The following is a 9880-nucleotide window of genomic DNA, read 5'->3' on the forward strand; positions in this document are numbered from 1 at the left end:
ACAGGGAGACCAAAATTGGAGAGAAAGAGCTTGGAATGGGTTATAAGCCAACATGTATGTTATTGTGTCATCTTACCTACTTGCTAGGAGTTGGGTGGAAGTCTCCAACTAGGAAATGTATTAGGTGGATGAATTAGTATACATGGATTGCACGACAGAATTTTCGAATGTGGTAATTTAACAAGTCCACTGCCTCTGGTCTCCTTACAGAGAGAGATGAGATTGCTGGAGTGAGAAATCTGGGCTAGACAGTGTCAGGACACAATCCAAGCCTATCTTGCACATCAGCCTTTACTGTGTGAGGCTCCCTGAGGTTCTTTGTTTAGTAAGGAGATTTTACCCTAGCTTCTGGTGGGTCAAAGTGCTATTAGGTCCAGGGAAAAGATGCCATGAAATACATGGCACACAGAGAAGATATGCCTAGCCCCCTTACTGGGCTCTTCCTAGCCTAGAGCAGAGGTTGGCAAACTATGGCCTGCAGGCCAAATCTAGCCTGCTTCCTTTTGCTTTACCTTTGAGCTAAGAATGGGTTTTACATTCTCAATTGGTTGAAAAAAAAATCAAAAGCGTGATATTTTGTGACATGTGAAAATTATATGAAATTCACATTTCGGTGTCCTAAATGAAGATCTTTGGAGCACAGCCATACCCAGCTGTTTTCATGTGACAGCAGCAGAGTTGAGTAGTTGCAGCAGAGACCTTATGGCTCACAAAGCCAAAAATATTTACTAACTGGCCCTTTAAGAAAAAGTTTGCTGACCTCTGGCCTAGAGGCAGCCTTGAGAGTCCAGGAAATTGATCAAAAGACATATGCAAGATTGAAGGGAAGGTAGATTAGTGCCCTGTGGCAATAGAATGCGGGTCTTGAATTATTCCTACCAAGGGAGAGAGAGTATTGAGGCAATAAGCCTCCTTCCTCCCATGTCAAGAAGATGACTGGGGCCAGAGTACCTGGTTCAGAATAGAGGGTCTCAACTTATTCTCTTTCACAGCACCTTGTTTATTTCCTCCATTGCATTTAACCTTTCTGATATTTTCTGGTATAATTGTCTGTCTCCCCCTCTAGAGGTTAAGCTCCTTTTCTGTCTTATATACTTCAGTGTCTAGAACAGTGCCTGGTAGTCATGCAATCAGTGTTTGTGGAATAAATGAAAAATATTAGGTCCACAGTTCAGCCAGCCCACTTCTCATTCAGGGGTCTTTTTTTTTAGATTTTATTTATTTTTATTTATTTTCCCCCCAAAGCCCCAGTAGATAGTTGTATGTCATAGCTGCACATCCTTCTGGTTGCTGTATGTGGGACGTGGCCTCAGCATGGCCAGAGAAGCGGTGCGTCAGTGCACGCCCGGGATCCGAACCCGGGTGGCCAGCAGCGGAGCGCGCGCACTTCACCGCTAAGCCACAGGGCCGGCCCATCATTCAGGGGTCTTGAGAGAGGGTGTAAGACCTAATTTTATAGCTGTTTCCCAGCCCACGATGCCTAGGCCTGGAGTTTCCCAGGGTTGGCTGTATTGCATGTCTGCTCCTAACAGTCCTCCTCATGTTTCTTTTTAGGGACGTATATCCGCACCAGCGATGGACGAATCTTTGCTGTCCGGGCGACTGGCAAACCAAAGGCCCCTGAAGATAGTCGGATGGCTGCCTCAGGTATAGTGGCTTGTATTTTCCATTGACCTACGCAGCATTTTTTTGTTTGGTTTGTAATTAATTTATTTTTTGAATAGATAATGTGTACATGGTTCATAATTCAAAAGGTACAAAAAGGGGTAAAGTGAAGTTTTTCTCCCTCCATACTCCCAGCCATCCATTGCTCCTTCTTGGAGGTGCTGGTCTCATTTGTTTTTTTCAGAGATATTCTATACATATACATGATACAGGGATGTGTGTGTGCACATGTGTGTGTGTGTATAAAAAATATATATGTATATAACTTTTCTTTGTATTTTTAAAACAGATGCTAACTTACTGTAATATACTGTTTACTCCTTTTTTCACTCACTAGTGTATCTCAGTGCTTGTTCCTTTCATTTCTTTGGATGTGCCTCATTGAAGTTTTGCATAGGATGCCGTTAGATGGGTATAACACAGCACATTCCGAGTTCCCTGTCCTTGGTCGTTTCGATTTTATTACTCCACTGTTACAGTACTGATTCACAGTCATGTGGGTGTATCTACAGAATAAATTCCTAGAATTGGGATTGCCAAGTCACAGAGTGTATGTGTAGCACATTAACAGTGTTAGGAAGTCTTGCCAAGTTCCTCTGTATGGGAATGGTTCTCATTTATCCTCCCACTATGAGGTATGAGAGCTAGACTGCTCTTGTTCCTAGCTGTTATTATGGAAATTTTCATACATACAGACAAGTTGAAAGAACAGCACTATGAGCACCCGTATACTCTGCATCTAGATCCAGTGACTATTACTGTTCTCCTAAACTTTCTTCTGTCTCTCTCTCCCTTCCTAATATTTGAACTATTTGTAAATTGAAGACATCATGTCATTTTACCTCTAAATACTTTTCCACACATCTCCTAAGATTAAGAACATTTTCCTCCTAGTCACAAGATCATTATCACACTAAAAAAAAAGTTAACAGTTCCACAGTATTACCTACTATCCAGGCCATATTCAGATTTCCTAGTTGTCCCAATCGTCTTTCATGGCCATGGATTTTGTTGTGTTTTTAAAGCAGGCTGAACTGCCCTTTTTTTGTGTGTGAGGAAGATCAGCCCTCTGCTAACATCTGCCAATCCTCCTCTTTTTTTGCTGAGGAAGACTGGCCCTGGGCTAACATCTGTGCCCATCTTCCTCCACTTTGTATGGGACGCTGCCATAGCATGGCTTGCCAAGCGGTGCATCAGTGCGCGCTGGGATGCGAACCGGCGAACCCCGGGCCGCCGTAGTGGAGCACGCGCACTTAACCGCTTGCGCCACTGGGCTGGCCCCCCAGGATGAACTGGTTTTTAAACTTCATTTTCCTCTTTTCTCCCAGCCTGCTCACTGACCGTCTTTGCCCCCAGAAAGAGTCTGACTCGTTATAAGAATGATCTCAGCGTTTCATGTCCGTTATCTCATAGGATTCACCTTGATGGAGTTCTACAGATTGAGGAACTGGGGTGCAGAGAAGCTACATGTCTTGTCACTGACAGGCTTGTTTCCTAGATCAAAAGATTTCTTTGTTTGTGACTGGGAAAAGTTGACTGAGTAATGTTGTTTGGACATCAAATAATTTGAATTTGGGGGACCATAGGATGGGATTTTTTTTTTAGTGGAATTTTTTCCTATACCCTCCTTCTCTCCCTGGGTATTCTGGTTCTCAGTTACCTACATTTTGTCCCCAGGTTCCCAGGGGCCTTCTCTCGAGTCCACAAGCAACGGCAGACACAGTGCCTCATCACCCAAAGCCCCCGACCCTGAGGGGCTGGCCAGGCCCGTCTCTCCAGACAGCCCGGAGATCATCAGTGAGCTCCAGCATTATGCAGATGTGGCTGCTGCCCGGGAATCCCGTCAGAGCTCCCCGAGCTCCAATGCCGCCCTGCCTGGCCCCCCGGCCCAACTTGTGGACAGCAGTGCTGCTCCTGGGACAGCTCTCGGGACTGAGCCTCGACATGGGGGTCATTGCCTCAATAGTTCCCTCTTGGTGACTGGCCAGCCCTGTGGTGACAGGCACCCCGTGTTGGACTTAAGGGGACACAAGCGAAAGTTGGCCACACCACCTGCTGCCCAGGAGTCAGCCCGCCGGCGGTCCAGGAAGGGCCATCTGCCAGCCCCCGTGCAGCCGTATGAACACGGGTATCCAGTTTCTGGCGGGTTTGCCATGCCACCCATCTCCTTAAACCATAACCTCACCCCACCCTTCACCTCCCAGGCTGGGGAGAACTCCCTGTTTGTGGGTAGTACCCCTTCCTACTACCAGCTGTCCAATTTGCTGGCAGATGCCCGCCTGGTGTTTCCAGTGACTACTGACCCTTTGGTGCCAGCAGGCCCTGTCAGTTCCTCTTCCACGGCTACCTCAGTCACTGCCAGCAACCCCTCCTTCATGCTCAACCCCTCTGTACCAGGGATACTACCCAGCTACTCACTCCCATTCTCACAGCCACTCCTATCCGAACCGAGGATGTTTGCGCCTTTTCCTTCCCCTGTCTTGCCCAGCAACCTTTCACGGGGCATGTCTGTCTACCCAGGCTACATGTCCCCACATGCAGGCTACCCAGCTGGTGGCCTCCTGCGGTCCCAGGTGCCTCCATTTGACTCTCATGAGGTTGCTGAGGTGGGATTCAGCTCCAATGATGATGAGGATAAAGATGATGATGTGATAGAAGTCACTGGGAAATAGCTGGAGAGCCCCTTTCCATCTCACTTGGGACCTCCAGCAGGTTGCCCACCAACCTGGAAGGCAGTGATCTGAGCTTTCTGAGAATAGGGCACTTGGCAGGAGGGAAAAGAAAGAGGACAAAGAAAGATGGTTGACCATAGTGGCAGGGCTCTGTTGCTGTTTAACAAAAGAGGCAAAAAAATCCAACAGAGCAGCAATAGCGGGAAATCAGGGACCCAAAACAGGAATGGAGGGGCAGGGCATCCTGTCTCTCCTCCTGCCTGCCTTGCTTTTGCTGTCTGCTTGCTTGCTTACCCATCTGAGTGTAGAAGTTCACATCCCATTTCTGTCTTTGGGAACATTCTCTCCCAAGAGAGCTGCCTTACTGGGTGACTTAGCTTGGCCTGGAGAGGGGAAGGGAGGGAGAGAGGGTAGGAGAAGGTGGGTGGGCAGGGAGAGCAGACTGAGATTCCGTGTGAAGTGGAGTCTTTTTAGGGGATGGGAAAGAAGCAGACCAGGTATGTGTGTTTGTGTGTGTGTGTGTGTTTATGTATGTACGTACATGTATGTAACAGAGCAGGGGTGAAGGTGGGAGGGAAGGGAGGGAGGGAGGGACTACGAGGGAAACTAAAAAATGAATTTATCTTTTTAAAAATGGAAATCAGAGTGTGGGTCATGGCAACTATTAGTGTGAACATCAGGCTTATATCAGTAAGCCCAGGAGAAGAGCCATGGAAACCACAAGTTTCCTTCTAGTTGGGTGAAGAGAAGCCCCAGCTAACCTGAGTCCCTGGTTTTCAGAGCCACATTATTTTAGAATTTGGGGCAAATTGTGAGAGAAAATGGGCATTACCAATCTCTATCTCTTTCCCCAGTGGTTGTCTCTGAGCAGATCTCCCTTTCCAGGATGTGAGATTGTCTGTGTGCAGAGGCTGGGAGGGAGAAGCACTGCAGTGTGTGAGTGAGAGGTCATGGAGTTGTGGCCAGAAAAGTCATTCTTCACAAGGATGGAACTGAACCCCCAGCTGCCTATCCTGGTGGCCTTTCCTTTCCCTCCGCATTAGAGAGCACCATGTTAATTTATTTCCTATGGGCAATTATTTATTATTTGGAATTTTCATGTGTCTTGTTTTTTTTTCGGGGGTGGGGGGATGGTGGAAGGGGAGGTTAGGGAGAAAGAGGGTAGGAGATGGGAAGGGAAATGTTAAGATATTCCAGACCCCATAGCTGCTGGTGAATAAATCCCAGGTAGATGGTGAATTGACCAAGGAAAGAGAGTTAGGCTTGACCAAGGTTTATATTAAACAACTTGTTTGCAGGAAATGGCCTTGGGAAGATTAGGGAATCCTGTAACTGGATAGTTAATCCACAGAGATTAAAATTTAGGATCATAGAATTTGCTATTGGGAAGTAAGTGGTCCCAAATTTGGAGCTGTGTCCTGCTGAGATGGCCTTAGAGGCAGGCTCTCTATGCTGAATAGTGGAGCTTTGTATCAGTGGCTGCTGGTTGAGGGAACAGACTATTGATTTTCTTTTGAGAAATGTCTTGGCTTCCCCAGCTTGTCAGATGATCAATGTGGGCCTGGTGTCTGCTACCTCCATCCTCTTTGAAGGAACATGGAGCCCTTCCTCTGTAGAAGCCTTAAGTCTGACTTTTGTCTTAAAAGAAGACTTCAGTCATTCTGGGTCTCCCCTTTCTTGTTGCCAGTGCCAGGGGTGGGGGCATCTAGTCTTTAAGCATAAACATGGGCTGTTTTCCTATTGGCTTTTTTTCCCCCGCTACTGAGACTTTGCTAGGCAGTTTTTTGTTTTTTGTTTTTTGGTGAGGAAGATTAGCCCTGAGCTAACATGTGTTGCCAATCCTCCTATTTTTGCTGAGAAAGATTGGCCCTGGGCTAACATCCCTGCCCATCTTCCTCTACTTTATATGTGGGATGCCTGCTGCAGCATGGGTTGATAAGCGGTGCATAGGTCCGCGCCCTGGATCCAAACCTGCGAACCCCAGGCTGCTGAAGCAGAGCATGCGAAATTAACCACTGTGCCTCTGGGCCAGCCCTGCTACGCAGTTCTTTATGATGAACAAACCTTGTCTGGCTTTAGAGCTCTACCACCTACCCGTGGGTCCTTCGTCACTGGGCAGCTGCTGTACCTGCCTCTTCCCAGCCCTGGAGGCAGCTTAGCCAGGTCACCCCTAGTAGTCGCTGCTTCTGCAACTCTTCTGACCAGCCCGTTTCCATTGTTGGGGGACCTGAGAATACTCCGGGGTGTTGTCCCCAGAGAAGAGACAAGGAGATGGCTGATGGTGGTGCATGCATGTGTGTTTGTGTGCTGTCCAGTTACACCAAAAGTGGACCGTAAGGAGCTTGCTTTCTCTGTTTTCATAAGCACCCTGTCAGACACTTAACTCTCCTACTCATAGAAGCCTTAGATCTACAATTTAGCTATGCAAATTATTTTAATAATTTAAAAATAGCAGTTCCAACCAGTGCTTTCTCTTTCAGATGCATCCCAAGAATGGATGGTGAAGGGACTGAGTTGGAGTGGGCTCTCAGGTGGAGGCTGGTGCAGCAGGAGTGAGCTAGCCTGGATCTCCTATTTGCAGAGCACACTCACAACCTGGGCTACAACTGATGTTTCTAAGGCCCTGGAGCACTGGGATCCCAGAGACATGTGTGGGTGGGTGGGTGTGTGTGTGTATGTAGTCGGGGAAGGAAGAGTATTTTTGTGTTGACGTGTAGGAATATCATGGCAGCAGGCTCTGAGAATCCAGAAACTATCCCAGCAAAGAATTTAAACTAGAGGGATGGGCTTTTGTAGGTACCAGAGAGTGAATGGGTATTCTGAGAGGCAGTCCATGCCTGCTCCCTACCCAGTGGTTCCAGGGGCTGGGTCTTGCTTCAACTTGGGAGGGGCCATAGTTTTGGGAGGATGACCTGGCTAGAGAAGGCTTTCTTTGATATCTGCAGCTTAAATCGTATAGGGGGTTGGGATTGGGAACATGGGAAATTGGAGTGTTACCAGTTCCATGGGTTTTTTTTTTAATGAACCTGAACACACTTCTTTGACTTTTCTGCTGTCTCTTTATGTGTGCTGGTAGGCAAGTGTGCATGCACACCAAACATGAGCATGTGTGTGAGGGAAGCAGGAAATGTCTTAGAGCCTAAGAACCATGCTTTACAGCTTCTTTGATCAAAAATACTTGGTGGTCACTTCCACCCACCATCCAGGCCTGAGTGATGGAAGGATGGCGACATGAGGGAGGGCAGAAGATAAGGCTTAGGCATTTTCCCTCAATATTATCTTCCACAGAATGTTTTCAATGGCCTCTCAAGCCACATCCGTTTGGGGTAGGCTTAATCCTCAGCCTAGGGAATATAGTACTACTTGATAATTCAGAATTACCATTTGTGGTGATGCTTGATTTCCTTTTCTTAATATCTTTGTGGATAAAAATCAACAGAGACAAAGTAGCCATTTAAGTGAGAAAGTAAGTGAACCATGTTGGATCAGATCTGTTTCTTCAGATTATATATCTGCAAAGTCCTCACCCCCTTGACCTGTGCTTCTTAAGTATCTATCTCATCATCTCCTGACTTAGGATAATTCTGTCTAGTCCTTGGTATTCTCTTCCCTGGGAATTAGTGTGTGGAATCTCTATATACTTGTGATTCACAACTAAGTATGAAAATTTCCCACTTCAGGGCATGAAGCTGGGGTAAAGTTTTGCTGATATGTTGAAACACTCAACCAAACTTTAGTGGTGTGGGTGGGACTGTCACTCCCAAAGCTGTGAGCAGAGCAAGGCTCTCTGCTTCAGTCTGTTCAAGCCTGGCATTGCTCTGGAACTGAGTCCTCATCCCATGGGGAAGGTCTTCTGGGGAGCTTTACGTTCCTTGTTCCTGGTGTTCCTGGCCATGACCCTCTTCCTTCTGCTTCCCAGTTCCTTGTGATTTCTCAGAAGACCAGTGTTTCTCTTCTGAGCCATGGCCTCCTGTGCACTGAACTAAGTGGCTTTTCCCCACCAAAATGCCTGAGAGAAGAGCTCCTTCCCCCAGTGGACCGCCGGGAGACTTTCTGGCCCTCTGCTGACTGTTTCCAAGAAATCCACACCTCAAGGCCTGTCTGAGAATGCTGCGCTCTCCATAAGTCACCTTCAGACTCCATTCCCCTGCTACTGACTTCTCTTCTACCCTGTGTATTTCTCTATGACTCCTTAATGTCTGTTCTGTGCCAGTAGCTTGGCCCTAGGCCGTTTTTGAATACCTGAGTCTTACGATGAACTTCCTGAGCAGGCAGTGTCCAACTTCTTTGCTCTTCAGGGACCTGAATCTGCCCCTTTCCTCTCTCACAGGTCTATTTGATATAGTAATCTAGTGCACTGGGGAGAGGTAGCCAAGCAGATTGCAGAGTCTGTAGTGCCGAGGGCTGGGGGAGATTTGGGTACTCTCTTACCACTACTGGGATGACACTCAAAAGAGAGGGGACCTCATACTGTGACCTGACCCAGGACTCTCCCCTGGAAGAGAGCTCAACCCAGATGTGTGTGTGTGTGTGTGTGTGTGTGTGTGTGTGTGACAAAATGTGTGTTTGTGTGTGTATGCACATGCATACTCATGTGCATGTGGGTGTTAACTGACTTCTCTGGTTGTGTTACTCAGGGTGGGCTGGGGACTCACCGGAAGAATCCTCTCAGGCTACCCAAGACTGGTTTTTTCCTGTACCCTCTCCAGAAGGGTAAGGGAAAGGAGGTCCAGGTGGGTTGAGGGGGTCACAATGGATAACCACTAAGGCCACACTGCTGCCAGGAGGAGTGGGGGGAGATGAGGTGGCCCCAGGGACCTGGCACCTGGCTTTGGTTTTCCATCTTCTTTCCTCAGGACGCCCCCTGAGGCCTGGGACCTGCACCTGGCTTTGAGGAGCATCTGTGGCTGGGTGCTCCAGCTGCTGGTGTGATCATGGGCTTCCCTCCTCTCTCAGCAGGGCAGGTGCTCCTGCCCCAGAGATTGGGCAACTGGCTGTTTCTATGACATATTTATTTTTACTTGTGTTTCATGTCACTTTTTTAAAAAAGCAAACAGAACAATTGTAAGTCAGTATAACTGCCTATCAGTTTTCTTTATTTCTCTTTTTGTAAAATAAAATTTAAACTCAAGAAGGCAGCGTTGTTTGATAAAGGAATTGTCTGAATAGCCACAGAGGGGTGGTAGTGAAAGGGATATAACTTAGAGCATAGCGGGTGCTGGGATGGCACCTGGGGCAGGGGAACAGAGGGCAGACTGCTGGCAGGCTCTTTGTTGTAGTGGGGTTCACTAGGTTTTTTCTGCCTTTGCTCACCTGAAAAGGACCACATATCCAGGCTCTAGAGGAAACAGCGAAGCTGACTCAGTGGTTTGAGGCTAGCTGGTCCTCAGTCATGGCAAGTCCTACAGGGAATGCCGTGAGTGGCTGAGGATTGGGTGCAACATCAGTGCCTTCAGAGGGTGGGAGATGGCTGGTGGCAGGGTTTGCAGAGTGTCATACACTGTATGTGCATTCTCCGTTTGTCATCTGAATTAGAGGATCTA

General features: G+C 47.6%; 1 protein-coding gene across 7 annotated transcripts in view; it reads left to right on the plus strand.

The window, feature by feature from the left end:
- The window catches only part of RAD54L2 (RAD54 like 2), a 106931-nt gene extending 102036 nt beyond the window's left edge, over positions 1 to 4895 (plus strand). For all 7 annotated transcript variants that reach the window (XM_058559721.1, XM_058559757.1, XM_058559773.1 and 4 more), the window contains 2 exons: positions 1555 to 1647; positions 3343 to 4895. In XM_058559721.1, the coding sequence (XP_058415704.1) occupies positions 1555 to 1647; positions 3343 to 4337 (1088 nt within the window). In that variant the 3' untranslated portion in view covers positions 4338 to 4895. The remainder of the gene's footprint in view (positions 1 to 1554; positions 1648 to 3342) is intronic.
- Positions 4896 to 9880: the final 4985 nt, after the last annotated feature.

Source organism: Diceros bicornis, chromosome 2 (assembly GCF_020826845.1).
Source record: "Diceros bicornis minor isolate mBicDic1 chromosome 2, mDicBic1.mat.cur, whole genome shotgun sequence".
Lineage (NCBI taxonomy): Eukaryota > Metazoa > Chordata > Mammalia > Perissodactyla > Rhinocerotidae > Diceros > Diceros bicornis.